Source organism: Arachis hypogaea, chromosome 19, assembly GCF_003086295.3.
Source record: "Arachis hypogaea cultivar Tifrunner chromosome 19, arahy.Tifrunner.gnm2.J5K5, whole genome shotgun sequence".
Lineage (NCBI taxonomy): Eukaryota > Viridiplantae > Streptophyta > Magnoliopsida > Fabales > Fabaceae > Arachis > Arachis hypogaea.
In genome coordinates, this window is record NC_092054.1 from 155,452,092 (window position 1) to 155,469,094 (window position 17,003).

At 34.2% G+C, this 17,003-nt stretch overlaps 1 protein-coding gene and 1 long non-coding RNA gene across 2 annotated transcripts; both read left to right on the forward strand.

Annotated features, from left to right (window-relative positions):
• The first annotated feature begins 11,795 nt into the window (after nt 1–11,795).
• Nucleotides 11,796–13,902, forward strand: LOC112779526 (zinc finger protein CONSTANS-LIKE 16). The gene is made up of 2 exons (XM_025823825.3): nt 11,796–13,353; nt 13,445–13,902. The coding sequence occupies exons 1-2, from the start codon at nt 12,313–12,315 to the stop codon at nt 13,700–13,702; spliced, it is 1,299 nt and encodes a 432-aa protein (XP_025679610.1). The 5' UTR covers nt 11,796–12,312; the 3' UTR covers nt 13,703–13,902.
• A 906-nt stretch (nt 13,903–14,808) lies between these two features.
• On the forward strand, nt 14,809–15,891 carry LOC140182062 (uncharacterized). The gene is made up of 2 exons (XR_011877916.1): nt 14,809–15,358; nt 15,508–15,891. It is a non-coding gene; the product is annotated as an uncharacterized lncRNA (long non-coding RNA).
• The last annotated feature ends 1,112 nt before the right edge of the window (nt 15,892–17,003 follow it).

Genomic DNA, 17,003 nt, shown 5'->3' on the forward strand with positions numbered 1-17,003 from the left:
TATTGAAGCTTACCAATGAGCCTTCTATAGACCGAAGTATCATGGAACGGGTCCCCATAAGTTTTCGAGAGCTTAATCGAGTAATCCATGGGTGTAGATGCTGGTTTCGCCTCCAATAAACCAAATTCCTCCAAGATATTAATGGTGTTCTTCTTTTTATACAAGGCAAGCCCTCTAGTCTTGTAAGCTACTTCTATTCCGAGAAAGTATTTCAACTTTCCAAGATCTTTGATGCTGAATCGAGCATCCAAAATAAATTTAATTCGGTCAATCTTGGAACCATCATCTCCTGCTAAGACGAGATCATCCACATACACTAGAATGGTTATGAACCCTGACTCTGTGCGCTCAGTGTAGAGAGAGTAATCGGATTTGGATTGCGTGTAGCCAGATTCAGATAGGACAGACACAAGTTTGGTGTTCCACTACCGACTTGCTTGCTTGAGGCCATAATGTGACTTATTCAACTTACACACAGAACCAGCAGGAGCTGTCAAGCCTTCAGTGATCTTCATGTAAACCTCTTCCAATAATTCACCACGCAGAAAAACGGTAGTCACATCCAATTGTTAGATGATCCACTGCTTCGGAACAGCATTGGAAAAAAGAACTCGCAGTGTAGTCATTCGAACTACTAGACTAAAAGTGTCAAAGTAGTCAAAACCCACTTGTTGAGTGAAGCCCTTAGCTACCAACCTTGCCTTGTGCCTTTTTACAGTGCCATTCGCATTAAATTTCACTTTGAAAATTCATTTGGAACCCACAACATTCTTTCCAGGAGGTAGAAGAATAATTATCCATGTTTGATTATGTTCAAGAGCACGAAGCTCAGCATCAATAGCATCCTTCCAACACTTCAATCCCACAACTTTAGTATAAGATTTTGGTTCCGAAATGACAACAACAGCTAGGAAAAAGGCTTTGAATTTTAGAGAAAAATGGTTGTATGAGACAAATTTTGAAAAGGGTACCTATTTGAAGTTGATGATTCTACTGTAAACAAAATCGTAGGATAATGATAATCATGTAAGTATGCAAGTGGTTTCTTAGTTCGACTGGATTTTCAGACTAGAGGAGGGGGAGGTGGAAAAGATGCAAAACCACTGGGAGCGGCTGTAGCCTCACTATCAGGGATTCAGGGGTAATGGTAAAATCTGAATGATGTGCAATGTCATAAGATACATGTGGAATTATGGAAAAGGTGCCAGACTCCATAAGAGTTGGAGTTTCATCAAGAATAGATGTATGGTGTATGCTAGGTGAAATATGTTCATGGAGTGTGTCAAGTGACTCAAATATAAGAAGATCAATGACCTGAGGTAGGGATGTTGGATTTTTGTGAGAGTTATCAAGAACTAATAGCTGGTCAAAATTGATTAAAGCCTTGTGTTGATAGGAAAATACTTGCTCCTAGAACTGAACATGTTTAAAGAGGAGTATTTCTCTTGTGTTTATGTCAATTAGGATAAATTTTTTACATTGTGTCTATGTCCTAAAAAAATGCATTTTCTTGCACGTTTATCAAATTGTTTTCCTATGGGCTGTAAGAGTGCAAGCATAAGCTAAGCAGCCGAAAGTCTTTAATTCCATCAAATTAGGGATTTTGGAAAACAACATTTTATAAGGGAATTTATCTTTTTTAAAACTGAATTTGATAATCGATTGATGAAGTAGGCAACATGCCCAGCTGCATAAGTCCTGAATTGAAGAATGAAAAATTACTACTCTAGCCATGCTTAATAAGTGTTGATGCTTTCGCTCCACAATCCCATTTTGTTGGGATATTTTCACACATAATGTTTGGTGCATAATACCTTCAGCAGAAAATTGTGTAATTGAAATTCATACCCATTGTCCGATCTAAAGCATTTTATAATTTTTCCAAAATATTTTTGAATATATGCTACAAATTCTTTAATCAACAACTAAACTTCGGATTTCATTTTCATAAAATAGAGTCAGATGAAACGACTCATGTCATCAATTACAGTTAAAAAATATTTGTGTCCAGCAATTGAGGGAGTAGCACAAGGACCCCAAATATCAACATGTACTAAGTCAAAAATTTCATTAGATTCTGTGACACTTTATACAATAGGAAGTTTCTTTTGTTTGGCATAATGATAGAAATCACAAGGCTTCATACAATCTATGTTATCAAAGAGAGGTATTTTCTTTTTATTACAAGCATCCTATCTGCATGTATATATCCAAACCTAAAATGTCATATTTTGTATTATTTTCTACACTACGTTGTGTGCCATATGAGATGATGCATCTGTATTGTGAATATGAGTTTAGTTTTATGTGCCCCCAAAAAAAGAGAGACTTGTTGGAATTGTAAATCACCGGTTGGGTTGGTCCAACCAAGAAAGACATGGGATTGGGGGACATTAATGAACACAAGACCAAGACAAGACTTGGGCAGCTTTTTCTATTTCTTTTGCCTTCTCATGTCTTTGTTTTCTTACGAAATTTTTTATTTCACCAATAAGCAAGCTATAGTAAGTAAAGTAAGTTTTTTCAGGTGTGGTGTGCTTTGGGGGCTGAGGCTAAAAAAAACTGTACCGGGTGTCCTTTCCTCTTGCCCGACCGTTAAACTCAGCTATCTCGAGCTCATTGAACACTAACTTAATCCTTATTCTTTTGACCTTTAGTTTTGTGTAATTGAGCTTGACTTAGTTGGTTTCAAAGGGGCCGTGGCAGGCAACCAAGTCTGCTAACCTTCACTCCTTTTTTTCGGTACTGCTTGCTGAGATCGGCATAAAAGATAGGGATCAGATGGAATTCTTTCTTTTTAGAATGTATCCACCTGTGAATTTGGTGGTGTGATTATCAATGTATAAAGACCGCCAGCCACATTAGCATACCCAATCATCTTCCAAGTATTTATGTCCTGTATCTCACAAGTAGTGTTAGATATGGAATAATAACAATTTAACTATTTAGCAGCTTTAGAAACGGATAACAAATTGAAAGTAAAACATGGTATGTATAACATATCAATGAGATACAACTTGTTTTAAAATATTGTAGTTCCAGCAATGTGAGTTATTGTTTGGTGACCATTTGGAAGTTTCACTAAAATTGATTTTATATTGTGATAGCTATGAAAATTGGCTAAAGAGAAGGTGACATGATCAGTGGCACCACTGTCCACGACCCAGGTATGTGCAGAAAAAGACATTGTAAATAAAATTTGAGATATATGTGCACTCGTGGATAAAATATAGCTTGGTATACCTGACTGTATTGTGATTTGGTTGATGACATGACCAGGCTGTGAAGAATTATTCTACTGGAGAAAAGAAATTAAAGTATCTTTTTGTTCTTGAGATAAGAAAATTGTGGATGTCTTGCAGTCCCCTTTTTTATTTGAAAGTTGTACTGATGCCTTACTTGACTCATCAATTTCCGCGCCAAGTGAGGTTGCTGCATAGTTGATGGCCTTTTACGATTGTTTCATGTGTGGAGATGGTCCATATTTTTTATAGCACGTGTCTACCAAGTGCCCCGTCTTTTGACAGAAAGAACCTAGTTTAGGAGGCCCTCTACCTCCTCTACCACCCCTTCCTTGGCTAGAACTACCTCTTCCCCTATAGCCATTTGTATTTTGATGCTGAAATTGCTTCTCATTCTCAATCAAATCAGAATATCTGATGAAAGTCCTCAATTCTCCATTATCTAAGGAGTGGAACTGCCTCTCTTGTTGAGTTAACATGCTAAAGGCTGCATTCATCACATCAGGTAAAGGCGTCATGAGCATGATTTGAGACCTGACAGTACCATACACTTCATTCAAACCTCTCAACAATCTCACTAATTGTCGCTACTTTCTATATCTTCTCATCACTCCTAAACCACATGTGCATTCTACACCATAGAGACAACTCGGAATAGGTAAAAAAGTTTCTAATTCCTCCCAAATGGTTCCCAGTTTAGTGAAATAGATAGTTATCCTGAGGTCTTTCTATTTACATGTGTACATTTCTTCCTCAAGATCGGCAATTCAAAACAGGTCTCCCTTATGATATTTGTTCTTGAGATCATTCCACATGTCTTATGCATTTTAGTTCCAAATATTGCTCTGAGAGATTTCACTAATCAGGGATAGATTCAGCCAAGCTACTACATAAGTATTACATTTTTTCCAAGCTAAAAAATTAGGATCAGTTTCTTCAGGTTTCATTAGAGTTCCATCAATAAATTGTAACTTGTTCTTTGATTTTAACGCAAGTCTCATATTTTTTGACCGAGAATGATAATTTGAACCAGTTAAAGTCACATTCACTATCGAGATTCCAGGATTCTCACCTGGATGAAAATAATAGGGGTTGTGCAAATCCAAGGTCGAATTGGTTGAGGAATTGTGAGAGTTTGCACCGTTCGGAGATGCAGAGCGATTCATTCTGCTTTGAGAGTTCTAGAAATTGGTGAGTCAATTAAGGAGTTTTGTGAAGTTACGAATGTCATTTGGAGAGAATTCATCCTCCATATCCGAGCCTGGACTCTCCAGATGTTCCTCATTCGCCATAGATGGCCGAATCGGGAACCTTTAGTAATAATCTCCTTCTTTCTCTTAGCTCAACTCAGATTCTTGTCGCGATTGCAACATCCATGCTCACCGCATCATGATAAAATCCAGAGCCGTGAAGAGGTTGCAGGTTGACGATGGGTGCGAGAAAAGAGAAGCAAAGAGAAATAGTATATGAAAATATGAGATTTCTTACTACCTTATAGTTGATGATATATACAAGTGCTAACTAAAAGCTAACTCTAGTTAATTGGTAACTATGGTTAATTAATAGTTCTAACTAAAAGCTAACAGCCCTAATTCTTTTTTTTTTTTAATTTTTTAACTTTATCATCGCTGAATCTCTATATAGTTTCACACACCTTCATATCTCTCACTTTGAATCTAGATTGAAGAAGAACTAAGTCACATTGGTTATATTGTTATGCATGTTTCTTCGTTGCTTCTTCTTCTTCTTGATCTCCACCATGGACAAGAATAGCAGCAACAACAACTTTAACAGCATGAAAAGGCTTGCATTCTCCTAACCCTTCATGTCACAAAGGAGAAAAGTAGTTTGTAGTTTCAGTTTAGGCGTTAGAACTTCTCTTTTTTTCTCACTCTTCTATTGCTCAACACTTCCCTACCTTATACAACCTCTCAAAGTTCAAGTCTTTCTATATAGATCTGGTTCCACTATTTCCAATTTTTCCTTCTGTTCTTTACCATTTTCCATCAGAACCACACATCCCTTCGCTTCTTCTTCTTCTGTGATGAATAATAATAATGCTAGGAAACCAAAAGGGTATTAGCCAAAAATCAGCCAAAATATCTTTGGTGAATCCAAAATTTATACGAGTTAATATATATGGATGTTTCTTCTGTTAAGTATCAGAATGTTTCTTTTTCATACTAAATGGATGTTCTTTTATATATTTTTCAAATTTTTTTGTATTGCAAATATGAATGTGTCTATTTCTTTAAAAATTTTATTTTTTTTAAATTTTATAAATAATTAATTATTTTTTGCTAAAATATAATTGAATATTTCTTTTGTTAAGTATTAGGATGTTTTTTTTTCATATTAAATGAATGTTTTTTTTTTATATTTTTCGATAAAACCGTCCTCGAGTATTGCTTCCACGGCCTACCAAGGTACGTTTTCACAACACCAACGCGAGGGGCCAAATCGTCAGCGGGTCGAATCGTTGCGTTGTGTATGGAGATTCCGGTATTTTGGTTAGGATCGGTTCTGCCTTGTGCGGTAATTGAGTTGAATTGGCCGGTCATAGGGAGGTGGGGGAAGATGTTGCAATTTTGGAAGACTACAGCGGCGTTACCGAAAATAAAATCAACGGTGCCATAAATGTGGCAGTCATGTGAGAGAGAGCTTTGTTCAACCTTGCTTGGCCCTGCTTTGTTTCGGAATGTTATGTTCACTGCTACAAAATAGAAGCGGAAGCCATGGGAGGAGTGGGTTGCGGTGGGGAGGCGGAGAGAGCTTAATGGTGAAAGAGAGAGAGGTTTGTGTGTGTGATTGTTAGAGGTGGATAGGTTAATGTGAGAGAGAAGAAGAATGTTTTTATAGGTTTCAATTAGGTTTAGTTAATGAATTTTAAATTTTTTAAATTTTGAATTTAAAAAATTTAAAATTAATTATTAATATAAATTAATGTGATTTTGTTTAGTTTTTGGCTGGTAATCTCTTGGTTCCAAATACTTTTCCTAATAATAATAATAATAATGTAACTGTAGTTATAGGTAATAGTCGTTCTTCTTCACATCTTGTGAAGATGGGGTGTCTTCTTAGTTCAAGTGAATTAAGATTTTATATTTAATTTTAATTAGGAGTATTTTTATAATTTTAAATATTTTTTTATCTTAAACTAAATAAAATACTGAAACATAATTCAGTCTCAATTTAGTCCCAAACACAATACAAAAACTTAATGTAGTCACAATTTCTCATCCAAATGCAACTTTAATGTCTCTAGAACATATGAGTTTGTTTGGCTGAAGTTTTTTTTAATATTTTTGTTTTAAAAATTTTATGAAAACAAAAAATAAAATTTTATTTTTTTTATTTTTTTTTAATAAATCTTAAAAACAGAAAAAAAATGAAAATGCCAAAATAATTTATCGTAGGTTTTTTCTGGTACATGAAGCGGCCAAAAGCCCAAAAGCCTATATTTTAACCCTGACCAAAAATCCAAAAATGGATACTCTTAATGGGATCTAAGCGAAGCCCAAAGTTAAGTGACAAACCGCCTGTATTTAGAAAAACAGCCCAAGTGGTTCTGCTAAGTGCTAATCCTAATCAGTTAGATAGATACCATCAAGACCAAAAAGGATAAAAATATACGATTACTCAATGCTCAAGCTGTAGCAAAAGGCCTCGTTTGACCATCCTGCTTCTAAAGGGAACAAAGTCACCATTGGTCTCTAGACCCATTAATAGATAATGGCCCATAAAGAAGGCCCAATCATAGTTAAGAAATCAGAATGAAATAAAAGATAAATGGCGTCAAGTTCCCAAGCTAAGCTAACTAAGCCTCAGCTGCACCCGAGTTCAAACTTTGGCGAATGCACCAAGTGTTTAATATGAGTCTTTTAATATTGTGTGGGTGAGTGTGTAATGCGAGTGTCTTGTGTTACCTAAGACCGGAGTTATCCAATCCATCTCACAAAAAAAAAAAAAAAACTAACTAAGCAGAAATGAGATTTATAAGATTCCACTTGGACATGTGCGGTGGGAAGAGAGAGGAAATGGATTGCAATAGGGTGTCCTTATCACGCTGAGGAATTTATCGACATATTTCCCCGTCACATTATATCCTCACTTGCATTTCCCATATGGCTCCGATTTGGACTTTGGAGTCTTTTGTACCAATTTTCACAAGTCTCCCCATCACTATAAATATCCCTTTTGCTGGATGTAACTAGAGCCAAATTCTTATCTTAACTTGTCATCATTTTATAATTAACTATGTCCATTCATTTCTATTCTAGCGATAATGATAACCAAATTCATAGAGTACTAATCAATGTTGGATGACTTGTCAACCTCCTAATCAATGCGTCTTTTGGATACGTAGACCTCAATTTCTTGTTTATCCGTTTAGAATTTCCTTCCTTCCCTGCTTAATTTCCGTATTTCCCGAGCCACTAATTTAAAAACCTTTTACATTTACTATTATTTCTAATTAAAGAGCACATACATAAATGACACTCCATCTATCATGGAATTAATCAATGATTATGTGCGTATGATGTCATTGGGTTACTTTTGTATCTGCAACATGGGTACTGGATTACTAGTTGATAGAATACCCTGATGAGTGACCGGATCAAAGACAATCTAATATAATATTGGATGCTTCAAGAAAATTAGGATAAATAGCAACATGGATGTGACCATATAGTAAACTTGGCTTTCCAAATTAAATAACACGCTGTGTAGTAGCATAAGACGAAGGGGGCTAAGATGAGGTGGCAGGGTTGGATTGGGCAATGGCAACACGGTCACACAAAGTCGAAGAAGAAATAATTGGGAAAATGCCACGGAAGTATGAGCAGGAAGGGAAAGGGAAATGTTGCATTAGGGGACCGCACAACCCAAACCTGGTATGGCAATGGTATAACGAGGGACCTAGACAACCTTACAAAACGGTCTCACTCTAATTTTTCAAGCAATTCGAATGCTGATAAAAGAAATTTTAGATCCACTCACTCATCCTTTCTTCTTCCTTCCTTCCTCGTTATGTACTTATCATTTCATTTTATAATTTTTTTTATGTGCTAAGTTTCATTAATTTGATCCAACTTGATTAATGGTAGTAGTGTGAATTCATAAACGTCTCTTTTATAAGAATTCTTTTTTCCATTTTTAGGATTTGAACTCAATATATTTAGTTAAGATTGAGAAAATTTCACTCCCATCTCTTGTAAGATGCTAAAATAACAATCCTCTCCCTCTATTTTATAAATGTACATTCTCCTCCTTTCTAACTTTTAAAAAACTTTATTTTTAATCTATTTTAAATTTTTTGTGTTAACTAATATTAACTTTTTTCATCTTTTAAGAAAAATAAATTATTTTTTGAAAAAATAACTATTAGTAAAAATTTTATTTTTTATCATTAAATTTTGCTTAGCAAAATACCCTTTAATAAATTATTTTTTTAGTGATTAAATTGTATTTTTACCAAAATACTTTTAAAAAAATTAATAATTAAATTATTTTTTTCTAAGATACCTACCCTTCAATAATTTTTTAATTATTAAATTGTGATTTTACCAAAATTTTTGTTATGAATTATTTTTATATTTTACTATTAATTTTTCGATATCAATATATATTATTTTAACAATAAATAAAAAAATCTTACCACTGTTAATATGTATAACAATTAATATATATAGATATTGAAAAATAATCTTACTAAAAATTTTTATTTAATGTTAAAATAATATATATAGATATCGAAAAATTAATAGTAAAATATAAAAAAATTGTTAACAAAAATTTTGGTAAAATTATAAGTTAATAATTAAAAAATTATTGAACGATATTTTAGAAAAAAATAATATAATTATTAAATTTTTTTAAAAATACAATTTAATCAATAAAAGAATAATTTATTAAAGGATATTTTGGTAAGCAAAATTTAATGATAAAAAATAAAATTTTTGTTAATGGGTATTTTTTAAAAAAATAGATAAAGTTAACATTAGTTAACACAAAAAATTTAAAATAGATTAAAGAGGAGATTTTTTAAACATTAGAAAGAAGAGAAATGTATATTTATAAAATAGAGAGGAGGGAAGTATCATTTTAACATTTCGCAGGGAAGGGGAGTGGAATTTTCTCAAAAAGTTTTATAATATTTGCCAGAGCATACTCTATTTTACAAATAATAAATATATAATGAATAAATAAGTTATTGTATTTTTTTTTATCAGCCTGTTTCACCTTTTGCTAATAAGATTGAAAATGTCTCATGTAATAAAGTTTTGAAACAATTGTCATCTGTAAGAGCAATGATATGTACTTTTGGCCAACTCGACTAAGTAATCAACAAGGGTACAGCAAATCTCAATCATTTTTTATCTAAGCTAGTAAGATACACTCCAAGACCCTGGAAAAAAAAATAAGTTGTGAATGTTTATGTTTTAGTAATTGAATATTTCATTTTATAAAGATTAAACTTTTTTATTTATTACAATTTGTGAGTTGAAAATTTATTTTCAATGAGTTGTGAATGTTTCTTTCTTAGTAACTAGATGTTTATTTGTAATTGGATATTTCTTTTACCGGTTCCGCTACGTTACCAACACCATATCTGCCAACTTCTGCCAACTCTTATTTATAATTGTGTTTTATGGAAGTATGTTTGTGGATGTGTCTAATAAAAATAGGAAAAGTATAGGGTACCAACATATTATCTGCCAACTTCTGCCAACTCTTATTTATAATTGTGTTTCATGGAAGTGTGTTCGTGAATGTGTCTAATAATTAATATATTTTAAATACATATATAAAGAGACACATCCAGAAAATATATCTATAAAGACACTTCTATTAAACATAGCTATAAAAAAGACATTTTTATTAGACACATCCACGAACACACTTCCATGAAACATAATTATAAATAAGAGTTGGCAGAAGTTGACAGATATGCTGTTGGTAACGTAGCGGAACCGATAAAAATATCTTGGTACCCTATACTTTTCCTTCTTTTACAAAAAGAAACATTCGCATTCTAAATTCAATACTTTTTTTATTGGAAGACAAAAAAACATCCACAATATAAAAAAAATTAAATAGAAAAAAAATATCTAAATCACATAAAAAAAAATTCAAATCACATCAAAAGAAAATGAAGAGCAGCGGAGGGCGCGACGCAATGGAGGACAAAGATGTGAGGGTGGGAGCGCAACGCAATGAAGGACGGCGACGCAAGGAAGAAGGTACCCGCTGTGGTGCGATGGAGGAGTGCGATGAAAGGACGGAAGCACGGCACGATGGCAACAGTGGTGCGGGAGGGAGATGAAGGAGTGCGACACGATGACAGAGCGCGATGCAATAGGCGACGATGATGTAATAGGGGGTGGGAGGCGGATGTCAACGGCGGCAGACGTTGATGGCACGATGGATAAAGGAAGAGCGAAAGAGAGATGATGAGAGTGCGTATATTCAGTGATTTATTATTGAAACTCATTCAGATACGTCTAAAATATCTTTTTTTAAAGGAAAAGTATAGGGTACCAACATATTATCTGCCAACTTCTGCCAACTCTTATTTATAATTGTGTTTCATGAAAGTGTGTTCGTGGATGTGTCTAATAATTAATATATTTTAAATACATATATAAAGAGACATATCCAGAAAAATATATCTATAAAGACACTTCTATTAAACACAGCTATAAAAAAGACATTTTTATTAGACACATCCACAAACATACTTCCATGAAACACAATTATAAATAAGAGTTGGTAGAAGTTGGCAGATATGCTGTTAGGGTACCAACATATTATCTGCCAACTTCTGCCAACTCTTATTTATAATTGTGTTTTATAGAAGTGTGTTCGTGGATGTGTCTAATAATTAATATATTTTAAATATATATATAAAGAGACATATCCAGAAAATATATCTATAAAGACACTTCTATTAAACACAGCTATAAAAAAGACATTTTTATTAGACACATCCACGAACACACTTCCATGAAACACAATTATAAATAAGAGTTGGCAGAAGTTGGCAGATATGCTGTTGGTAACATAGCGGAACCGATATGTTTTTTAATAATTAAAATTTATCACATATAATTGATTAAATAATATTATTTTTAATAACATTTTTTTTAAAAAATAACTACAATATTTTTATTATAAAAAATAACTAAAATATTTTTATTATATATATTAATTTTAAAAATTTTAATTTTCAATCTTTTTTTTACAATCATAAAATTAGGATCTAGAAATTTTAAAATTAATATATATATATATATATAATAAAGATATTTTAATTATTTTTTATAATAAAAATATTATAATTATTTTTTATAAAAAATATTAATTTAAACTGATTTAATATTTAATTTATTAATTTTTTAATTAAATTAATTTATTCAATTTAATTATAATAAATAATAAAATAATTTAATCAGTTATATATATTAAATTTTAATTATTAAAAATATCTAAAATAGACATTTTTATTTAAGTGACTCCTTTGTGATTTGAGGTTGTAGAATGCTAATATGTAAAGAGTATAGAACTTAATTTGTTGAATTTTAAAAATAATTGTTTTGGTTGGCTTCATGGCTTGTAAGGGAGTTGGGGCATGTACTTTTCTATTTCGGGCGTTTTAAGTGTTATTAAAAAATTAAAAATAGTAAATATTAGTTGGAGAGATGGGAGAATGATCCAAATGGGCACCCGAAATCCGTCTGATGAGAAAGGGAGCCAATGAGAAGGCAGGGATTTGGATTAACTTTTTGATCTCCACCAATGAAAAAGCAGATAAGGCCCGCACCTCCCACCAATTCAAGTGGGACCCACCAACAGGTCCCAAAAGTGCAAAGCGGAACGATCTCTCGCTGTTAAATGCACTGCAAAAGCGCATCCAAGTGGGTCACACACACACTTCTTTCTTTTCCGTTCCTCACTAAAATAATTGTCCTGCATTCCCTTCCCTTTTTTAGTGCCAGGTGTTCACTAACAAAAGCATCAAACAAGGTTAAATTGAATTTCAAGTTTTGAAACCAACAACAACAACTTGATGAGTCCGTCGAGTAAGAACGTGGCAAACGCCGTCGGTGGCAAAACGGCAAGAGCGTGCGATAGCTGCATAACGAAGCGAGCACGGTGGTACTGTGCTGCCGATGATGCTTTCCTCTGCCAAGCATGTGACTCTTCTGTTCACTCCGCTAACCCACTCGCTCGCAGGCATCAGAGGCTGCGCTTGAAAACCGCAACTTTGGACCCTCTCAACACTACCTCTACCTGTGCTCCTACGTGGCACCATGGCTTCACAAAGAAAGCTCGCACGCCCCGAAACGGTGGTAAGACCAATCATTCGTCTTCTTCAACTCGTCCAACATCCAAGTCTTGTTGGAGCAGCCGCAACAACAACCAGCAGCCTTTTCATCTGGTGCCGGAAGAGGGCGAGGGCTCCGATGAAGTGAATTCCCATGAAGACAACGAGGAGCAGCTTCTTTATAGGGTTCCTGTATTCGATCCCTTTGTAGCCGAGCTATGCAGTCCTGCTGAGAATAATAACAAGAAGGAGAGCGAAGAGAGCAAGGGCTCCTTTGGTTCTCACTTGCATGGCTTTCTTCCATCGGAAGCTGATCTTGCTGAGTTTGCGGCTGATGTGGAGAGCTTGCTGGGTAGGGGAATGGAGAACGAGTGCGTTGGGATGGAACACCTTGGTCTTATTGATAACAATAATAATAATAATAAGGTAGTGAAGGTGGAAATGGAACAGGAACAGGAACACATGGATGCTACCTGTAGTAGTTGCAAGCTCGAGGAGGGAGATAATCACATGATGATGATGGAGATTGGAAGAGAAACGGCGTTTCAGTTTAGCTTTGACTACGACGAATCTCATGAAACTGAAGAGATAGATAAGGAGAAGGTCAAAGAGAAAGAAGACGATGATGACGACGATGAAGATGCAATTAATAAGAAGAGGAAGATATTGCTGCAGCTAGATTACGAGGGAGTAATCAATGCGTGGGGTGGTAGTCATAAATCTCCATGGACTACAGGTCACAAACCAAACTTGGACCTCCATGATTGCTGGCCTCATACCATGGTATATATGCTACTATTAGTTATCTGCTTTGGCTATGTGCAATAGTTAAGAAGGTTTAATTAATTAATTAATTTGTGGTACTTTTAAACAGGCAACAGGGGGAACAGAGCTTCATCATGGTTATGGTGAATTGATGATTGGATTGGGGTGTAACCCATCATCGGTAATATTGGGAGACGGGGGTAGAGAGGCAAGAGTGTCAAGGTACAGAGAGAAGCGCCGAACAAGGTTGTTCTCCAAGAAAATAAGGTACGAGGTTAGGAAATTGAATGCAGAGAAGAGGCCCAGAATGAAAGGTAGATTCGTCAAGAGGGCTTCATTTGCCGCACCATTTCCGTTGATTGCTTAATAATGAAATTCGTCCATGTACCCTTAAGTTTTATGTTTTGTTTGCAACGTTGATAATTGACATGAATGATGGTAGCTACTAGCTAGTCTTTTGCTACTTGATACATTATCACTCATCAACTTGTTTCCTTTTCATGATTCTTTGTATATAACAATTTTGCCACTACAGGCCAATAATTAAATCCTACTGTATCTCTTTAACGAGCCATGCCATTATTATTTGTTTAACTAGATCGCCGCTCTCTGCCATTCGTGCTACGTGAAATCCAAACACTTATTTTAAACAGAAGTAGTTCGCCTGTGTGGATATTTAATTTGCAGGATCTCATTTGCGTGATTATAAGTATGAGCAATGCTAAGCACCATCAACTTTGTGATTGGTAGCTATCAAATAGCCATTAATGATGATTTAATGATGTGAGATTGGTGTGAGATTTCATCTAATGACTCACCTTTCTTTGTTGGTTACATGCTGGCTAAAATTCAATAAAATTGTTGGCCTCCTAAACTTTTACTGTAATTCACTTTTATTATATCGAATATAAAAGACAAACGGAGAAAACATTATTATATTTTTTTTTGTTGTCTATATTATTATATGTTTGATATTTTGCTAGTATATTCTATTAAAACAATAATATCTAAAATATGAATCTCCAATAAGTAAAATATTTTTTCTTTTTATCATTTTGCCACAATGGTATTGTTATCTCCAAACTTATTTCAAATAAAAAAAAATATTCTTGAAAGAGAAATATTATATGCATTATTTTTATTTTGTATATATTTTTATTTTTAATATTAAAAACAATTGATAAAAAATAAAAAGGGAAATTGTACGGAAGTGCAACCACTTGTCACAAAAGATTTGGGATAGATTGTGGAGAGTTAGATTTCTCCAGTTGTAAAACCATGGAAGTGTAAACGGTGTAGAGTGTGCAGATCCTTCAATGTCCAAGTCCAAGAGAATGATTAGCTTTTAATGGCCACTAAAAGTTATTTGATGTATGAAAGGTGGGTCACTCTTCCTGTACCCAAACAGCTCACTTTCACACTTGAAAGTATTAGTAAATCATAAATGTTGAAGCTCTTTCATCTGGCTAAAATAAAGAAGACAGATACTAATTAAAAGCCTAATAGTATGCTGTTATCTCTAAGCAAACAAACTTTAGTTTAAGAAATTCATAGCTCCTATCTCCTTCCTACATGCCCAATGGACAATGGTATACTGTGCTGAATTATCAATGGAAGCCAAGAGAGAGTTCCAAGTTGATCTCGGTTTCCTTGGTGGCTCGGTTGGGCTGAATCTGGCTCAGCACATCCGACTCCAGCAAAGCCACTCGCGGTTGGGGCTTGAAGATTTTCCCGGTTCTGTCTCTGACGTCGACCAGACCGGTGTTGAGTCTTGGCACGTGGCGTATGTCACAAGACCCCCAGCTTGGGGAATGAAAAGGTGCCACCTCATCATTGGGCTTGGACCCCATCAAGACAGCACGGACAGCAGCCTCGCATCGGGCCCATTGTCCCGTCCAGAAGAGGCCCATGGAGCCATATGCGGGATTCACTATTCTCCCACAAGCTTCATACAAGAGAGACCTAAACACAGCTGCAAATGCAATGAATTCTACGTGAGAAATGCTAGGGAGTAGGAATCACAGTTAATTCTTTAAATTTTAGTTCTTTTAATTTAATAATCCAACAATATATTTTATTCTATACTTTTAAATATTGATAACTAACTAATAATTAAAAACAATAAATTTTGATGGTTTTCTGTCCTTTCTCGTTTCACAAACCCGGGGCAAGGTTTTTGGGAGCAGCAGTGATGAGGTTGAGCAAGCCAGTGCGACCGTAGAATTTGGCAAGGAAGAGTGTGGCATTGGCTTGGGACTCCGGAGAGTTTATCCACTGCAGGCATGGCCTTATTACGCAATCATCATTGCAACCTTTGCGGAGTATGCGGCACCCGTTGCAACTTATTTTCATCATATATCGTCTGCTTGGTCAACTCCTTTCATTTTGTATCTATCTATATATACATGTCTCTCTTTAGCTTTGGTTAGGTGAAAATTAAATAAAAGGGAAGCTCACGTACTCCTTTTTTTATTTTTTGGATTTCGATCAACTTCTTAGATTCATCATAGCTCTCAGTTATCCCAATTAATTAATTGCAAATCAAACTTTATGCGATCGCTTTCCTTGGAGAGTGATTTAGTTACTATGTATGTATGCATGCAGAAGAGACTGTGGGTGTGAAATATATTCGCCCATGGTTTAAAAATAACATGGAATCTCCATCCTCGACGTATTTGGAATGAATGCCCAAGGTATTAGGCAGTATATCTTTCTAGGCTATTCTTTGGAAATTGCGACTATCTTTGACGTAATTGATGTTTTTATTAGTCTAGAATAGCTACTAGTGCAAATATGTAATCTTAAGGGCATTAATTAAGGGATATTGAAATATATTTGTATTTTTTTTTCATGGAAATAAAAATATTTTTTATTAAAATTTTCTACATGTGATTATCTTGAGATCTTAAAAGTACCTGTTAACCAAATTCACATATTTAAATAGTATATTTAGTAATTAATTTGAGTTAATCAAAAGGTTAATTCACTCGTCCGTTTAATTAAGTGGTGCTTTATATTTGTAATAATTTATTAGCCAATGACAAATCTTTAAATAAAAATTAAATTAATAATAAATTAGTTCTTAATTAGTCGAACTCAAAAAATATCATAAAGAAATAATACTTTTAGTCTTTTAGAATGCTTCTAACCATAACTCTAAATTGAAAAAAAAAATTTACCAATAAATTGATGGGAACCATGTTAAAATAATAAAATCCCAACTTCAATAACCCATCAAATTCATCTTTTTAAATTTCAACCAACGCATGACAACACATTGACAAAGAGTAGGAAATCATACATAACATGCATTTAGGAATGGCAACCTGCACTTTATGTGTGGGTATCTAATCCGATTACATTCAATTGGATAGAGCTGTCAATTCGATCCGCAACGAGTAGGATAAGATGTGGGTATGATTTTTGTGCGAATCGGATAGGGTGCAAGCTGAACTTCAATTCTACCCGATTAATCCGCACCTTATATATATATATATATATAAAAGAGTTATGCTATGTGTATACCAAAATCAACTACCAAAGTCAGCCATTAGTATAAAATACATGTTGTAGTATAAATACACATTGAAAATAAATTAAACTATACATATATTTATATACAAATACATTGGTGGCTGATTTTAGTAGCTGATTTTGATGTACAATTA

Excerpts from the sequence above, each read along its gene's own strand:
- LOC112779526 (XM_025823825.3), top strand. The coding sequence starts at position 12,313 with ATGAGTCCGTCGAGTAAGAACGTGGCAAACGCCGTCGGTGGCAAAACG. Across the intron at positions 13,354-13,444 it reads ATTGCTGGCCTCATACCATG|GCAACAGGGGGAACAGAGCT; the intron begins GTATATATGCTA and ends ACTTTTAAACAG.